The sequence below is a fragment of the Notechis scutatus genome, chromosome 3 (genome assembly GCF_049901735.1).
Source record: "Notechis scutatus isolate UNSWTSFEM ecotype Mainland chromosome 3, rNotScu1.2, whole genome shotgun sequence".
NCBI lineage: Eukaryota > Metazoa > Chordata > Lepidosauria > Squamata > Elapidae > Notechis > Notechis scutatus.
Genome location: NC_142011.1, coordinates 115,915,705 through 115,934,797, shown reverse-complemented (window position 1 = coordinate 115,934,797; position 19,093 = coordinate 115,915,705). Strand labels below are relative to the sequence as shown.

The window sequence follows — 19,093 nt, the reverse complement described above, 5'->3', positions numbered from 1 at the left end:
CTGGGTGACTCATAGCATTTCCAACATTTTGCAGACTTATTGTTAAACATCTTTGCTAATCTTGATGGTGAAAAATGCCATCTATAAAACATTTTGTGAAGATTTTCTTTATACGCAGTAGAGATTGTTAATTGGAATATTGGAAATGCTATGAGTCACCCATGCTAGATCGGTTGTACTGTGTTTGATATCTATATTTGTAAACAATAAAAATATATGTAAAAAAATTTATGAAAGTAAAAAGAAATGAGGCAGAATAAAAAAGGGAACACAATAAAAACAAAAAGAGAGAATGCAAATGCAAAAACAGGGAAATAGATACCTAGTTTTTATAACAATACAATATAATTTTCAAGGGATCATATAAAAATAATTTTGAAATTAATGTCACTACCTAATTATTTATTTATTCTGAGGCAGGAACATAGTCTCCTAAATATTGTTTTGGCAATATAATGATGGTAAGGAATAAGATTTTGTAGACTCGGTGATGATACTGAAAGTAACAGACTAATCAGGGAAAGGACCGAGAATTATTACCAGGGATGGGTTGCTGGGGGTTCACAGGAGTTTAGGAGATCCTCTAGCTAAGATTCTGCACAGTTTGGAGAATCCCCAAATCCCACTAATGGCTGGCCCCGCCCATCCAGCCCTGCCCCTCCCAGGAGTCCCCACAAGGCTCATTTTGGATACAGGTAAATGCAGGCTGTGCATGGAGGCTTGGGGAGGGTGAAAAACGGGCCACCCGGAATTTGGGTAGGCTGGAAACAGGCTCGTTTCCGGCTTACAGAGAGCCTCCAGAGCCTGGGGAGGCCATTTTCGCCCTCTCTGGGGCTCGAGGAAAGCCTCTGGAGCACGGGGAGGGCAAAAGCGCCCCCCTGCCATGGTGCAGGAGGCTGACTAGGCCACACCCACCATGGCCACGCCCTCTCAACAACCAGGCAGTGAACCTGTTGCTAACATTTTTGAAATCCATCCCTGGTTACTACCCTGTGGAAATGCACTCTAATATGTGGGTTAGATTAATAGCAACATGTAATTTATTTCAGGAATAAGTCAGTTAAGACATCACATGAGTTTTGACAACTTGCCCTGTTTGTCATTTGCCTAAAAGGTTCAAGAACTGCATACCTGCCCAAACTCAGAAATAAAACTAGAAAAGTACTTCTGCTTTCATAGCATTGGAATATCGTTACGTGTTCCTTTGGAATTAATGTTCCAATGTTTGTGATCTTGGTCAAAAGTTTGATTCAAATGGGTTGCAAGTACTTCAACTTTCCCCAATCTGTCTGGTGCTCATCTATTGGGAGCAGTGGGAAAAATGGCCAGAGAACCAGACAAATATCCATTCCATTATAATGCAATTCCATGGAAACAACAAGAGATCAATATAAGATTCAAATTAATGTAATATTAAAGAACAAAAGAAGGAAAACTACACATCAGAAATACATGAAGGAATAGCAGGCCCTTGAAGCCTTAAGGAAAGAATATCACAGAGGATCAATGAAGAATGGAAGTCTGTTTCTCATTTTGACATTTGATCACAAGAGGTCACTGTTTCCTAAAGAAACCCTGTAAGTGAAACTGAAAATGCAGAGCCCCTCCCTTAAAGGGACCGACATTTCTGTCAGCCAGATCCACAAGGGAAATACCGAACAACAGAGAAAGCTCAACAAGCCAGGATTCAAGCCATGAACGCATTGCCAGTATGGCTGAGCTAGATGGGCTCTGCTCCTGACACCTTTTAATCAAGATATTTAGAGAAAAAGAGAAGAGCTTGCTGGTGTTGTGTCTGAAATGCTTACCTGGCCGAAGGGGCTGCTGCAGCTGTTTCTGCTCCACACCGCCTGGAAAATGGGGAGCAGCCAGCTCCATTATTCTGTGCTGGAGGAATCTCAGCATGGTGCCTTTGTGGGCCGCATCGCCCAGGATCTGGGGTTGGAGGTGAGTGAGCTAGTGCCTCGGATGTTCCGGATGCTGTCCAAAGGAGAGGAGAACTATTTTGAGGTAAACCTGCAGAATGGGATCTTGTTTGTAAATTCCCGGATAGACAGGGAGGAGCTGTGTGCCAAGAATGCAGACTGTATTGTTCATCTGGAGGTGACTCTGGAGAAACCTCTGAGGTTCTTCCATGTGGAGGTTGAAATCAAAGACATTAATGACAATGCTCCCATCTTCTCTGCCAGGGAACAGATCTTGAGCATAGCAGAATTTACAACAGCCTCTGGTACTCGATTCCCTTTTAAGAAAGCATCTGATTCAGATATTGGTAGTAATGCTCTATTAACTTACAAGCTCAGCCCTAACAAACATTTTATTCTGGATTCAGGAAATGATGAAGATGATAGCAAATCTGTAGTACTTCTATTGAAGGTGCCACTTGACAGAGAGGAGAATCCTGTGCATCATTTAGTATTGACAGCCACTGATGGGGGTGAACCAAAACTCACAGGAACTGTTCAGCTAGTCATCAATGTGCTGGATGTGAATGACAACCCTCCTGTCTTTAACCAATCTGTTTATAGGGTAAAGTTGCTAGAAAATACAGCTAGTGGGTCATTAGTCATTACTCTGAATGCTACTGACTTAGATGAAGGGATTAATAGGGAAATCTCTTATTGTTTTACTGATAGCCTAGATTATGTCACAAAGATGTTTAGTATAAATTCTGATACTGGGGAAATCAGAGTGATTGGGAAATTGGATTACGAAGAAAGCAAGTTATATGAACTGCCAATTGTAGCAGAAGATAAAGGCAATTCTCAGTTATCAGGGCACTGTAAAGTTATCATTGAGGTTTTGGACATGAATGACAACATCCCAGAATTATCTGTGAATTCTCTCTCTGTGCCATTGCCAGAGGATTCCCCTCCAGGGACTGTGGTAGCCATAATCAGGGCTTCTGACAGGGATTCTGGCAACAATGGAGAAATAAGCTGTTTCCTCTGGCCCATTGGAGTACCCTTCCAACTCGAGTCCACATTCAAGAACTACTACTCCCTAATTGTTGGTGCAATCCTAGATCGAGAGCAGTTGCCTGAATACAGGATGGTTGTGACAGTGGAAGATCAAGGCATCCCACCACTGTCTTCCAGTCTCACCCTCTTAGTGCCTATCAGTGACATAAATGACAATGCTCCAGCTTTCCCACAGCCCTCCTACACAGTCTTTGTGAAGGAGAACAATCCCCTGGTGCTCACATCTTCACAGTATCTGCCTGACCCAGACATAGCTGAGAATGCCCTGATCACCTACTGGATAGATGAGAATCTCTGGCCATTGTCAAGCTACATCTCTGTGCATTCGGAGAGTGGAAAGCTCTATGCTTTGCAGTCCTTGGACTATGAGGAGTTGAAACTGCTGGAGTTCCAGGTGAGAGCCAAGGATGCCGGAATGCCCTCCTTGTGTGGCAACGCGACTGTTCAAGTCTTTGTGATGGATGAGAATGACAATGCACCTTCTGTATCAAGGTCATCAGAAGAGAACCTGATTCTTCTAGTGGTCCCTGTGTTGCCTGGGCATATTGTAGGCAAGATCCATGCTTTGGATGCAGATTCTGGATATAATGCGTGGCTAAGCTATGAACTGCTTGAAGAAAGCCATGGTCCTTGGACTGTAGGACAGTATAGTGGTGAGGTGGGTACCAAATATCCTCTTGATGAATCAGAAGCAAGCAAAACCCTGGGTGTCCTTGTTCTTGTGAAGGATCATGGAAAGCCACAACTTTCAGCCACCGCCACCTTGAGTGTGTCACTTATGACAAGTGGTCAGGCAATCAAAACAGATACTAATCTTCAAAGGTCAAGCGAGAGCTTCATGCCCCTGGTGGATTCGATCCACATCTATCTGATCATTGCCATCTGCTCTGTTTCCAGCCTCTTCTTGCTGGCAACTCTCATCTATGTGGCCCTGCGATGCCACTGCAAGGCAAAGGAATCCATGGTTTATGGCCCTGGCATGGCCACCCTGGTGTGTGCCAGTGAAGTGGGCAGCTGGTCCTATTCCAATCGCCACAGCCACATCCTGGCAGGTGTGAGCGCAGAGGCTGGTGCCAAGAGTGACCTCATGATTTTCAGTCCCAACATTCCTGTCTTTGCAGATAATGGGGAACTTATCAATGGGGTGGATGTGCCCCCAGATTCTGCTAAAAAGGTGAGTGCAGCTCTTGGCGTCTTTGTTATCCACGTAGCATCCTATTTCTATGCTTATAATATAGGATTAGTCTTGGGATAATATTGTTTTATTGTCCAATCCAATCCTTACATTCTATAATTCAAATATTTGAGAATGGTGTCAACTTAGTGTGTGTTTTGGGAGTGGGGAAGGATTGTGTCATATGAAAACCCAAGTCTTCAACTTATGTAGCTGAATGAATAATCTGGGAGAATAGATGAAATATGAGGGAATTGGAAGAGGGAAATCCTTGCATCCTTCAACAAAATAAGATTTGGGAATCTAAGGTTTTGACATCCTGACATTGGTACAGGGGAGGATCAGCAATGTTTCCCAACTTTGTCAAGTTGTGTGAACCTGAGTTTCCCAAGTTCTCAGCAAAGGGCAGCTAGCAGGGAACTCCAACCTATCTAACTGAAGATGATGGAGCTCAAGGAATTCTCGCTGTATTCTGAGAAACTCATAGAGCAATTAAGCAGTAAATCTTGGAGTTTTCAAGAATCTGTCAAATGGGGACTTTATTTGTTTAATCAGACATTTTTCTCAGCAAAGATGTGCTTTGCCAGTCTGTGAGGTATTTTTATCTTCACAATCTATTTTATAAGCTGGGGATGTCTTAGTCTTCCCTCATCTATGTACTCACAGTCCAGCCATGTTTACTTTCTTGACATCAGCCAAGGTCAGCTGGGTGATGTTTTACTTAATGTAAGAGTTACTCAACTTACTGAAATTGTAGGAATGGTATGAACACCTAATATACTTATTTCACCAAGGCATTTGACAACTTGTACTATAACGTTCTGATTAATAAGATTGTTATATGTGAACATGATACCTTTTCTAATTCAATGAATCTAAAGCTGACTCGAAATATCTATTGAAAGAATACTGATCAAAAACTCATAGAATATAGGACTGCAAAGGACCTTAGAAGTTTTTAAGTCCAACTAGCTGCTCAATGTAAAGACCACATACCATCCTGGACAAATAGTTGTCCAGTGTGTTCCTGAAAACCTATAGTGATTGACCCCAACAACTCCAGGAGGCAAATATTTCCCTTGATTAATTGTTTTCATTATCAGGAAATTTCTCCTTAGTTGGGTCTATTTAATAAATTTCCACCCATACTTCCTGCTTTCTGGTGCTTTGGAAAATAAGTCCATCCTGTCTTCTCTGTGACATCCCATCAAGTATTGGAAATCTACTGTCATATCATTCCTCGTCCTTCTCTTCATTAGACTAGGCATAACCAATCCCTGCAACTATTCATTGTATACTTTCATCTCCAGTCCCCTAATCATCTTTATTGCTCTTCCTTGCACTCTTTCCTTTTTCTCTACTGATTAACCATGGATTATCCAAAGCCTAATGTGGATTTGACTGGATGTGTGTGTGAAACATGGTTTTCCATGAAAGTTGAAGGAATAGGGGTGACATGATAGCAGCGTTCCAATATCTAGGAATATTGGAATATTGGCCTGCCATAAAGAAGAGGGGGGTCAACCTATTTTCCAAAGCAGGACAAGAAGCAATGGATGGAAACTAATTAAGGAGAGAACCAACCCAGAAATAGCAATTAGAATAATTAATCAGTTGGAATGGTTTGCCTCCAGAAGTTGTGGGTGCTGCATCGCTGGATGTTTTAAAGAAGATACTGACAGCCATTTCTCTGAAATGGTATAGAGTCTCCTGCTCATGCGTGGGATTGAAAACCTCCAAGGTCCCTTCCAACTCTGTTATTCTGTTATTCCTGTCTAGAGTCTCAACATCTTTTTGTCCAAAATTGGACACAGCATTCTAATTGTGGTCTTAGTAGCGCAGTATCAAGTTGACCTAGCACTCCATTTGACTTTGACTATGCATTGGGGGGGGGGTTTGGGGGGGGGAACTGCAAGACACTGCTGGCTAATATTTACATGATTGTCCACTAGGACACCTAGATCCCTTTCACAGTTACTGCTGTTGAGCCAGGTACAACCTATTCTATACCTGTGCATTTGGGTTTTCTTGGTTAAGTGTAAGACCTTTTCTGAATTGCACTTTGCTGGATAGGGCCCAGTGTTCAGGTCTGTCAAGGTCTTTCTAGATTTTGAGCCTATGTTCTTCAGTGTTGACTGTTTCTCCCAGCTTGGTGTTGTCTGCAAATTTGATGAATTCCCCTTATGTAAATTGTTTATAAAGATGTTGAAGAGTACTGACCCTAAGACAGAACTTCGAAATAGCCCACTATGTGCTTTCCTCCATTTATATGTAGTTCCATTAACAACTGCAATTGAGTATAATTAGTCAGCCAGTTAAAAATCTTTCTGGTGGTGATTTTTCTATCTTACCAAGAAGTGGACTGTGGCCTACTTTGTCAAATTTCTTACTGTCTAAGTCAACTATGTCCACAGCATTTTCCTGTTCCACAGATTTAGTGACTTTATGGGGAAAAAAATCGATAAGGTTTGTCTGGCATGGTCCGCTGACTTTTCGGTTTCTAAGTGTTTGCAGATTCATTGCTTGATTATCTTGTTAAAAATCTTCTTGGTTATTGATGTCAGGCTGTTTGGTGTATAGTTTCCTGGATTCATTTCCCCCCATTTCAACACTGGAACAACATCAGCTCTTTTCCAGTCCTCTTCACCCATGCTCCAGGATCTTTGAAATATATGGTTCTGTGATCACATCTGCTGGCTCCTTCAGAATTCTGGGATGTAATCCATCTGATCCTGGTGATTTGGGTTTGTCTAGAGTGGTCTGGTGTTCTCTTACCATTGTCTTGCCTATTTTGACTTGTATTCTTGGTACTGTTTTGGATAGTTTAGACTATTTTTTCCTTTTATGTAATGAAAAAGGAAAAGATGCAAGGAATGAATAAAGCATTTTAACTTTCTTCTTGCTGTCTGTTACCTCCCTGTCATCTTCTCCCATTTATGGACCAGTTGTTTCCTTGACTTTTTTCTTGTTTTTCACTTGTTGAAAGAAATGTTAAAAGAATTACATGTTGAAAGAAATACTAGACATAGTCAGCTCCCTCAACAGTTCATCATATGCTTTAGCCTCCAGTATCTTAATCATCTTTGTTGCTCTCCTCTGCACTTCTTCTAGAGTTGAAACATCTTTTTTGTATTGTGGTGACTAGAACTGCATGCAGTATTCCAAGTGTGGCCTCACTAGCGTGGTATTAAGTGGTATTATCACTTCTTGTGATCTTGATTCTGTTCCTCTGTTTGATGCATCTTGGGACTGCATTGGCTTTTTTGGCAGCTGCAGCACACTGCTGGTTCATACTTGGATAGGTCCACTAGGACACCTAGATACTTCTCACGGTTAATACTGTTGAGCCAAGTACCACCTATTCTATACCTATGCATTTAGTTTTTCCTAAATGCAAGGACCTTGCTTTACTTACTGCCTCTTGTTGGATAGGACCCAGTGCTCAAGTTTGTCAATCTTCTAGATCTTTAGCCAATCATCAAACTGAAGGCAAGTATGTAGCGTGAAGCTTCTGTGTCTATTGTAATAGATCCCAAGGCTTGCAACTTTACATAGCTAAATTTATTTTCCTTTTTGTCATTTTAGGGGAGGAAAGGAGGGAGGGAACACATCAGAAAAGTATACTTAAAACAAAGGAAAAATAGAAAAAAGGAAACTGACAACTATACTTGAAACTTTAATAATTAATCCTCGACCATATAAGAATAACACAATATTGACCAGTCTGACCAGTTTTTATATTATATAAATAAAGAGGATAAATCCATATTTCTTAATATGTTGATGTTCAGTTTTTTCACTATAATTTAAATAGCTTCAAACCTTATTTCTCTTTCTAAAACTATTGCAACAAAGTTACAAGTGTTAGACTAAAATGAAATAATAGTGAGGCAAATCTTACCTATATATGTATTCCCTTTGAAATTTTATCCTTTTTGGAATAGTGGACAATTGCTATCTGTTACATGAATGGAGTATACTTGGGCTATTCTACCTGAGGAAACAAAAACTACAGTAAAGGTTTGTGTAAAAAATGAGATAGACCCTCTTGATTCAAGGTTAACAAGTTGTGACTTATGTTCATGAAATTTTCTTTCCAGGCTAATGAAAATTGTTATATGAGGTTATTCAATGACATTCCATGACAGACTCATTAATTCACTTGAAATGAAATATAAAAGAGTAATTGTTTGAATTTCTGTACTTTTTTCTTCTCCTCACAAGATTTAATACAAAAAAGTACATGCTAAACAGGTCATATGAAAATAAGATGTGGAAAAAAGGAATAAAAAAAACCATGAAAGTAAAAAAGCAATGCAAAATAAAAAGGAACTAAAGAAAAAAAGAAAAAAGAAAAAAAAGAGAATGCAAATGAAAAAACAGAGACATAGATACATAGTTTTTATACCAATCCAATGTAGTTTTCAAGGGATCACATAAATAGAATTTTGAAACTGGTTTCACTACCTAATTATTTATTTATTTATTTCTGAGCAGGGACTTTACTAATGACTTAGAATGCCTTCTATAGTCTCCTAAAAATAATTTGGCAATATAATAGTGGTAAGGAACAACATCTAAGACCACGAGTTCTAGTAGTACTAGTATGACTCTACCACAAGATGGTGGCACATGCACAACATGAGGCTCAGTGTCTACCTAGAATTTGCAAGCTAATAGTTGTTTTTTTATTCGTAGCCAGTCTGTTTACACAAAACAGTCTGGGTTTGACTTCCTACAGTCGACAGGAACTTTTGGAAATCGGCTTTATTTATCACAACAGTGACATTTTAGACATTCGTCTCATCCCTGCTGAGATCTCCAAGATATCAGAGGCTACGCACTCTTCCCGGCTGGGCGGAAGTGCTCACAGGCAGTGTCAAGATCGTAAACAAAGACGAGGGAGGCGTGGAGGTTTGAGAGCTAAGCTAAGGCTAAAGCCGCATCGGCTGTCTTTACCTAGCATTTTTCTTCGTAAAGTACGCTCTCTGGCAAATAAGATGGATGAACTTCGACTTCGTATTGCTACCAACAAAGGATTCGTATTGCTACTAACAAAGGATTGTAACATCATCATTTTTACGGAAACATGTTTGAATAGTGGCATTCCCAATAGCACTATTGAATTAGCTGGTCGCTATACTCTACGGCTGGACAGAACAGTGGAAGGCTCCAGTAAGATTAGAGATGGGGGTTTATGCATTTATGTGCACAAACTCTGCTATTGTTAAGAAACATTGCTCTGCTAACGTGGAATTCCTCGTGATCAAGTGTAGACCTTTTTGCCTACCAAGAGAGTTCACTTCTTTAATAATAACTGCTGCATATATCCCAGTGGATGCTAATGCCAAGCTAGCAATGAAAGAACTATATGCAGCCATTAGCAAACAATTAGCATCGCATCCTGAGGCTGCTTTCATTGTTGGGGGTGATTTTAATCACTCTAACTTGAGAACAGTACTTCCTAAATTTCATCAGACTATTTTATGTCATACAAGAGGGAATAAAACATTGGATCAGGTCTACACTAATGTTGAAGATGCATACAGCATTTTCTGTCTCCCCCACCTGGGACAGTCTGATCACCTCCCATTGTTCCTACTCCCTAAATACACACTGCTCATCCAACATGTGAACCCCTCTGTGACTACAATCAAAGTTTGGCCAGAAGAATCAGATAATATACTGAGGACCGATTTCAGCACATGGACTGGAGTATATTTGCCTCTCAAGCTACCTCTGACTCTCACATGGACATTGATAAATATATCTCCTCCATTTTGGATCATATTAACTTCACAATCAACAGTGTTACAACTGAAAAACAGATCATCATATATCCTAATCAGAAGCCATGGATGAATAGGGAGGTCCGTTTCTTGTTTAAGACTTGAGACGTTGCCTTCAGATCCGGTGACAGACAGGCCTATAGTGCATCTAGGGCCAATTTGAGAAGGGGTATTAAGAAAGCAATGCGTAGCTATAAGCGTATTGAGGATCATTTTGCTAACTCCAGTCCTCGATGCATGTGGCAGGGCATCAAAAATATTACCGACTACAAGCCTGTCCATTTTACTCCCTCATTTGCTAATGTCTCATTTCTTGATGAGCGAGCTAAATGATTTTTATGCTCGCTTTGAATGAGACAACCAGGAGATAGTCACCAAGATCAGACCCTCTGTAAACTTACAGCTCCTCACACTCTCTACCACTGAAGTCTGCGCTGTTCTGAGCCGGATCAACACACGTAAAGCTGCGGGCCCTGATGGCATTTCAGGACATGTAGTTAGGGCTTGTGCTGAACAGTTGTCTGTGGTTTTGACTGACATTTTCAATCTGTCTCTTTCCCAAGCAACTGTACCAACTTGCTTCAAGACCACTTCCATCGTGCCGGTGCCTAAACACTCCAAGCCAGAGTGTCTGAATGACTACTGCCCTATAGCACTTACACTTACAATCATGAAATGCTTCAAGCGGCTAGTCCTGGCACATCTCAAAACTTGCCTCCCAACTACACTGGACCCTTACCAATTTGCCTACAGCAAGAACAGGAGTACCGAGGATGCTGTTTCTATAGCATTACACACCACTTTAACACACCTGGACAATAAGAATACCTATGCTAGAATGCTGTTTGTTGACTTCAGCATTTAATACAGTCATTCCCTCCAGGCTGATCACTAAACTTGGTGACCTTGGTATTAACACTACTCTTTGTAATTGGATACTGGACTTTTTGACAAACAGACCACAACATGTCAAGTTGAATAACTCCACTTCATCTACTATCACACTGAGTACTGGCATACCCCAAGGCTGTGTGCTGAGCCCCTTCCTGTTCTCTCTCTTCACCTATGACTGCAGGGCCTGTGTATGGCTCTAACACCATTATCAAGTTCGCAGACGATACTATGGTGATTGGACTCATCAACGATGACGACGATTCAGAGTACAGGGAGGAGGTGCAGTGCCTAGCTACGTGTTCCGCTGACAATAACGTTACTTAATACTAACAAGACCAAAGAGCTCATTGTGGACTTCAGGAAAAAGAATGGTCACACACACACTCCTATATACATCAATGGGAGAATGGTAGAACGTGTCACCAGCTTCAAGTTCCTGGGGATCCACCTCTCTGAGGACTTGTCCTGGCAGATTAACACCACTAGTCTGATTAAGAAAGCTCACCAGCGCCTCTTCTTCCTGAGATTACTGAGGAAGAATCACCTCTCCTCAGCTATTCTGACTAATTTCTACCGCTGCACAGTTGAGAGCATCTTAACTAGCTTTATCTCAGTTTGGTATGGAAATTGCACTATAAAAGAAAAAAAGGCATTACAGAGGGTGGTGAAAACCGCCCAATGCATTATAGGGATTCCACTTCCTGCCATTGTGGACATTCAGAGGAAATGATGTCTGCGTAAAGCCCACAGCATCGTTAAGGACCCCTTCCATCCAGCCCACAAACTGTTTACTCTTCTTCCATCTGGAAGGAGGTCCAGGTGCCTGCAGTCTAAAACCAGCAGGCTAGGGAACAGCTTTTACCACACAGCGGTTTCCTTGCTGAACTCCTCAGTTCGTTTGTCCCCAAACATATGCTGATGCTTCCCTTGATAATATATGATGTATTTTGTATAATTCTCTGTGCATTTGTATTTATATTCAATGTGTCCATAAACATTTTGTACAGTTGTATATGTTCATATATGTGCAGTCACACTTATTTTGTGTGCTCGTGTACATACATTTTGTTGTGTTTTCCATTGACATATTCATAGATGCCTTGCATATTTGTATACATATGTTTATATTTTACTGTTGTTTTGCACTTCTGGTTGGATGCTAACTGCATTTCGTTGTCTGTATCCATGGCAATGACAATAAAGTTGAATCTAATCTCATCTCATCCAATGACCACACTTAAACCATACTGCATACAGTTTTGGTCACTACACTATAAAAAAAATGTTGAGGTTCTAGAAAAAGTGCAGAGAAGAGCAATCAAGATGATTAGGGGACTGGAGGCTAAAAGAACATTTGCAGGAACTAGGCTTGGCTAGTCTAGTGAAGAAAAGGACCAGGGAAGACATGGTATGTTCCAATATTTGGGGGGCTGCCACAGAGAGGAAGGAGTCAAGCTATTTTCCAAAGCACCTGAAGGCCAGACAAGGAATAATGGATGGAAACTGATCAAGGGGAGATTCAACCTGGAAATAAGGAGAAATTTTTTAACAGAACAATTAACCAATGGAACAGCTTGCCTTCAGAAGTTGTGGGAGTTTCATCACTGGAAGCTTTCAAGAAGAGATTGGGCTGCCATCTCTCAGACATTTGGTGGATGGTTGGACTAGATGGACTCCAAGGTCCCTTCCAACTCTGTTATTCTATGGTTCACTTTGTAGACTTGATGACACTAAAAGTAACAGACTAATCAAGGAAAGGAACAAGAGTTTCTAAACTTTGAAAATGTACTCTAACATGTGGGTTAGATTAATTGCAACATGTAACCTATTTCAGGAATAAGCCAATTATGACATCACATGACTTTTCTGAGAGCTTGCCTAGCTTCTCATTTATCTAAAAGGTTCAAGAGGTGCATATCCAGCCAAACACAAAAATAAAACTAGAACTTCTGCTTTCATAGCATTGGAATACCATTATGAGTTTCTTTGGAATTAATGTTCCAATATTTATGATCTTGGTCAAAAGTCTGATTCAAATGTTTTGCAACTACTTCAACTTCCCCCCATCTGTTTGGTGCTCATCTATTGTGAGCAATGGGAATAATGGCCAGAGAACCAGACATTCCATTCCATTATAATGCAATTCCACGGAAGCATCAAGGGATCAGTATCAGATTCAAATTAATATACATTTGAAGAAGGAAAACTGCACATCAGAGATACATAAAGGATTAGCAAGACATTGAAGGAAAAAGTATCACAGAGGCTTGCTCAATGAAGAATGGAAGTCTGATTCTCATTTTGACTTTGGTCACAAGAGGTCACTGTTTCCTAAGGAAAACCTGTAAGTGAAACTAAAAATGCAGAGCCCCTCCCTTAAAGGGACCAACATTTCTGCCAGCCAGATCCACAAGGGAAATACCGAACAACAGAGAAAGCTCAACAAGCCAGGATTCAACCTATGAACACATTGCCAGTATGGCTGAGCTAGATGGGCTCTGCTCCTGACACCTTTAAGTGAAGATATTTGGAGAAAAAGAGAAGAGCTTGCTGGTGTTGTGTCTGCAATGCTTACCTGGCCGAAGGGGCTGCTGCAGCTTCTTCTCCTCTACACCGTCTGGAAAATGGGGAGCGGCCAGCTCCATTATTCTGTGCTGGAGGAATCTCAGCATGGTGCCTTTGTGGGCCGCATCGCTCAGGATCTGGAGTTGGAGGTGAGTGAGCTGGTGCCTCGGATGTTCCGGATGCTGCCCAAAGGAGAGAAGGACTATTTTGAGGTAAACCTGCAGAATGGGATCTTGTTTGTAAATTCCCGGATAGACAGGGAGGAGCTGTGTGCCAAGAATGCAAACTGTATTGTTCATCTGGAGGTGACTGTGGAGAAACCTCTGAGGTTCTTCCATGTAGAGGTTGAAATCAAAGACATTAATGACAATGCTCCTGTCTTCTCTACCAGGGAACAGATTCTGAGCATAGCAGAATTTGTAACATTAGTTACACGATTTCCATTAGAAGGAGCATCTGATACAGATATTGGTACTAATGCTCTATTGACTTACAGGCTCAGTCCAAACAAACATTTTGTTCTGGATTCAGGAAATGATGAAGATGAGAGTAAATCTGTAGTACTTCTATTGAAGGTGCCACTTGACAGAGAGGAAAATCCTGTGCATCATTTAGTACTGACAGCCACTGATGGGGGTGAACCAAAACTCACAGGAACTGTTCAGCTCGTCATCAATGTGCTGGATGTGAATGACAACCCTCCTGTGTTTAACCAATCTATTTATAGGGTAAAGTTGCTAGAAAACACAGCCAGTGGGTCATTAGTTATTAATCTGAATGCAACAGACTTAGATGAAGGGCTTAACGGGGAAATCTCTTATTTTTTTAGTAATAGCCTAACTCTAGACGTCACAAAGCTATTTAGTATCAATTCTGATACAGGTGAAATCAGAGTGATTGGAAAAGTGGACTATGAAGAAAGTAATTTTCATGAACTTCCAATTCTGGCAAAAGATAAAGGTAGTTTTCCATTATCAGGGCACTGTAAAGTCATCATTGAGGTTTTGGACATGAATGACAACATTCCAGAATTATCTGTGAATTCTCTCTCTGTGCCATTGCCAGAGGATTCCCCTCCAGGGACTGTGGTAGCCATAATCAGGGCTTCTGACAGGGATTCTGGCAACAATGGAGAAATAAGCTGTTTCCTCTGGCCCATTGGAGTACCCTTCAAACTCGAGTCCACATTCAAGAACTACTACTCCCTAATTGTTGATGCAATCCTAGATCGAGAGCAGGTGGCTGAGTACAGGATGGTTGTGACAGTGGAAGATCAAGGTGTTCCACCACTGTCTTCCAGTCTCACCCTCTTAGTGCCTATCAGTGACATAAATGACAATGCTCCAGCTTTCCCACAGCCCTCCTACACAGTCTTTGTGAAGGAGAACAATCCCCCTGGTGCTCACATCTTCACAGTATCTGCCTCGGACCCAGACATAGCTGAGAATGCCCTGATCACTTACTGGATAGATGAGAATCTCTGGCCATTGTCAAGCTACATCTCTGTACATTCGGAGAGTGGAAAGCTCTATGCTTTGCAGTCCTTGGACTATGAGGAGTTGAAACTGCTGGAGTTCCAGGTGAGAGCCAAGGATGCCGGAATGCCCTCCTTGTGTGGCAATGCGACTGTTCAAGTCTTTGTGATGGATGAGAATGACAATGCACCTTCTGTATCAAGGTCATCAGAAGAGAACCTGATTCTTCTAGTGGTCCCTGTGTTGCCTGGGCATATTGTAGGCAAGATCCACGCTTTGGATGCAGATTCTGGATACAATGCATGGCTAAGCTATGAACTGCTTGAAGAAAGCCATGGTCCTTGGACTGTAGGGCAGTATAGTGGTGAGGTGAGTACCAAATATTCTCTGGATGAGTCAGAAGGAAGCAAAATCCAGAGTGTGTTGGTTCTTGTGAAGGATCATGGGAAGCCTCAACTCTCAGCTACAGCTACTCTGAGTGTGTCATTGGTGACAAGTTTCCAGACCATCAAAACAGCTGTTCACTTACCCAAGTCTGGAGAGAGCTTCATGCCTCTGGTGAACTCCATGAACATCTATTTGATCATTGCCATCTGCTCTGTTTCCAGCCTGTTCCTGCTGGCCGTTTTTGTTTATATGGCTCTACGATGTCACTCCAAGGCAAAGGAATCCATGGTGTATGGCCCTGGCATGGCCACCCTCGTCTGTGCTAGTGAAGTAGGCAGCTGGTCCTATTCCAATCGCCACAGCCACATCCTGGCAGGTGTGAGCACAGAGGCTGGTGCCAAGAGTGACCTTATGATTTTCAGTCCCAATATTCCTGTTTCTACAGATAATGTGGAACATCGAAATGGGAGTGAACTGCTTCCAGACACATCCAAAGAGGTAAGTTATCCTGCTTGAAATTCTTTCAACTTCTTATTTTCCTGCTGCCAATTTTAAATCAGTGTTTCAAAAATTTTATCATATATAATTTCTAAAGAAATTCATTGCTGAAAATCTTGTAATCTGTTTTCTAACTTATGTAATTCTTTTACATATGCCTACATGTTTATATATATATATATATATTGCTACCTAAAAAGGCACCAGGTCTTATTTTCGGGGGATGTCATCTACTGACTCACTTGCGCGCTTAACCCCTGGCCTCCTTTTTGCTGTCAGAGGCCTTCATGATCTTGTTCTGTGGCTGGCAAGGCTTTCGTGAAGGCCTCTGCAGCCAATAACAGAGCTCCAGATCAATCCGGGGCTTTGTTATTAGCTATAGAGGCCTTCAGGAAAGCCTTGCCAAGCCTTGCCAGCTGCAGAAGAAATTGGGCTGGCAAGGCAGGTGTCGGGGTGTTGTGAGGCCTGGCTACAACTGTCCACAGGTAAGTAGTAAGGCAGCTCCACCACCCTCACCCCCACCCAACTTAATTTTGACCCATCCACTCTGGAGTGGGCAGGATCTTAATTAGGGCTTATTTTGGGGGCTAGGCTTATATTGGGTACACATGTAAAAATCAAGCTAGGACTTAATTTCAGGGTAGGTCATATTTTCGGGGAAACAGGTTAGTAGTCTTTCTGATTAAATATTTTTAAAATGGGAATGGCCAAAAATAGATCCTAATTTTTTTTACAATCAGGAAATTTGTCTTCTCTTCTACTCTAGTATAAAGAAAGATGTTCATTATTTGCCTGATTCTTTAATTTGTAACTGATCTATAAAGCTCTAAAATGGATACTAGTGCAGTATTGATTTTCCTTTTGTTGATACACTGATTCTTTAATGAATGGAATAGAAATTTTCAATTATATTTTTTAAAAAATATTGTGCTTTTTAAGCATAGTTTTCTTTTTAAAAATATTTAAAACATTTGTTATTGCATGTTTTTTTAAAACCTCATTCTCATATATTGTTGTTACCTTTAAAAACACAATTTCTAACACAGGTAGGCCTTACCTGGGACTACCAGTTAATCACTCATTTAGCAACCATTCAAAGTTATGATTTCACTGAATGAGGAGACTTAACCACTGATCTGCGTAATTGCAGCTATTGTAGCATCTCTGATGTGATCTGTGACATGATCACATGGCTTACACTTTGCAACAGTCTCTCAGTTATGATGACTGCAATATCCTGAGATCATACGTTTACTCTTTGTGGTCTTCACTGTTGGCTTGTGACAAAGTCACTGGGAAAGCTTGCAGGAAGTTGCTAATGGCAATCATGTGACATTGTGCTTAATGACATGATGGGATTTGCTCAACAGCAGCAAGTGGAACAGTTGCAACTCCTGTCATAGGTTGATGTGAATATGTGATATTGTCCTTTCTGATCATCCTGCTTAGTGATGGAGTTTTTATCTCAATTACCACTGTTACAGCAAGGACTACCAATATTGTAAAGGTCCTCACTGACTGAAAATAATTGATTCATCAACAATACTGACATTATATCTGTTGGCCTAATATCTGAGGAATAAAAATCATTCAAGATTACGTTGCACAGGAAATCAATTTTTCTTCAATGTGTTTAATGCCTTGTTAAAATAAATGTTTCTTATATGGGTTATTTAACAGAATAACAGAGTTGGCAGAGGCCTTGAAGATGTGAATTATGATACTGGATAAAAATTTTGAGATAGACATTTGAGGTTCATCCATCAGAATTCCTCCAATAGCTTTACACTCTATTCTTGTATCAAGCCTTTGCCCCCTCAAGTCCTCTGTACTGCCTCATCATGCTAGGAAGTTGCTCCTGGGAGAAGTGAAGAACACCAGTAGTTTATTCCAAGGATATAAATCCCAGCTAGGTCACCAAGGTGTGAAGTTAATCCCATTTGCCCAGCTAAAGTAAGCAGGCTCCCATATGGGGCAACAATGATATAGGAAGATGCAGGAGGCTGATAATTACTTTAGTGATAAGGACAAAGGCCTAATTACATACTGTGCAGGAATATATCACTCTAGTATTTTACCAAAACAACCATGTAGATATAAAGTATAAAGTGATAGACAATACAATGCCAGATGCCTTAAACCGAATAACATTCAACAGGCTACTGAGGAAGAGCTGAGGATCTTTTAAAACTTATTAATGGTGTTCATGACATAACTAGATTAAAGTTTTCAGGATGTCCAATTGGTGACGTTGCTATGCAGGAAAAAAAATCTGAAGCTGTAAAGACAAAATTATAGTGAGAACATGAAGCATGGGAGTCATGAACATGGGATAGCTTGAGATAGTAAAAGATGAAATTAATCAACTATACATTGACATCTTAGGAACAGATAATTGAAATAGGCCAGAACTGGACAATTTCAGTTAGAGCAGGGATTCTCAAACTATGGCCTGCAGGCTGTATACGGCCCACTGACACAATCTATCCGGCCCATGCAGTAGTATGCAGGAGATCATGGCTTCCCACCCACTCCCTGCGTGGCTGGCTTTTCCCACCGCCCTCATTGCCCCTCCCACAGCCATAGGCCTAATGTATACCTTGCAGAATGCAGCTGCACTTCTGTGTACTTCTGCTCACCGCTGCTTGTAAAGGTAAGGCTGAAGGGTGCGGGTTGGTGGATGAGCAGAGGAGGGTGAATTGGCAGAGGAGTGATACTGGCAGCCGGAGGACCAGTGCGTGCAGGGAGAGAGGGGAGCATGTGGGGGACACCTTCCAGAAGCTGCCCTGCCTAAATGCGGAGAGAGGAAAGCATGCAAGATACCTTGGCTTTGGAGCCCTTCCTAGGTGTTTGCAGAGGCTGCCCTACTTAAGTGGGGAGGGAGGAAAGTATGCAGGAGATCATGGCTTTGGAGCCCTTTCTGAGTGTTTGCAGAAGCCGCCCTGCCTAAGCAACGGTTTGCTCTCATCTCCCAGAGAGAAAGAGAGAGACTTGTTGATTGTAAGCTCCTTGGGGCTGAAAAGAATTGCTGCAAAATGTGAGTTTCCTGAGTTTTATGGAGCCTGAAGCTGCTGTTGTAATGAAGTTAGGCAAGTGGCAAGACTGCTAAATTGGCCATGCCCACCCAGTCACATGCCCACATAGCCACACCTCCCAGCCACACCCACCCATATAGCCACACCCACATGCCCATATAGCCATACCCACCCAGCCGGTCTGCCCCCCCAACAGTCTGAGGGATCGTGAATTGGCCCTGTTTAAAATGTTTGAGGACCCCTAAGTTAGAGGATCATACTATTTACTGCTCAGGACATGAAAAATGAGGAAGGA

The 19,093-nt window shown here is 41.5% G+C and overlaps 2 protein-coding genes across 3 annotated transcripts in view; both read left to right on the top strand.

Moving 5' to 3' along the window:
• LOC113426383 (protocadherin alpha-5-like) overlaps nt 1-19,093 on the top strand; it is a 239,202-nt gene that overhangs the window by 91,023 nt on the left and 129,086 nt on the right. The window lies entirely within an intron of this gene.
• On the top strand, nt 13,574-17,494 carry LOC148131371 (protocadherin alpha-5-like). Its single transcript, XM_087959000.1, has 2 exons — nt 13,574-15,763; nt 17,444-17,494. Exons 1-2 carry the CDS (start codon nt 13,574-13,576, stop codon nt 17,492-17,494), a joined length of 2,241 nt encoding a protein of 746 aa, XP_087815126.1.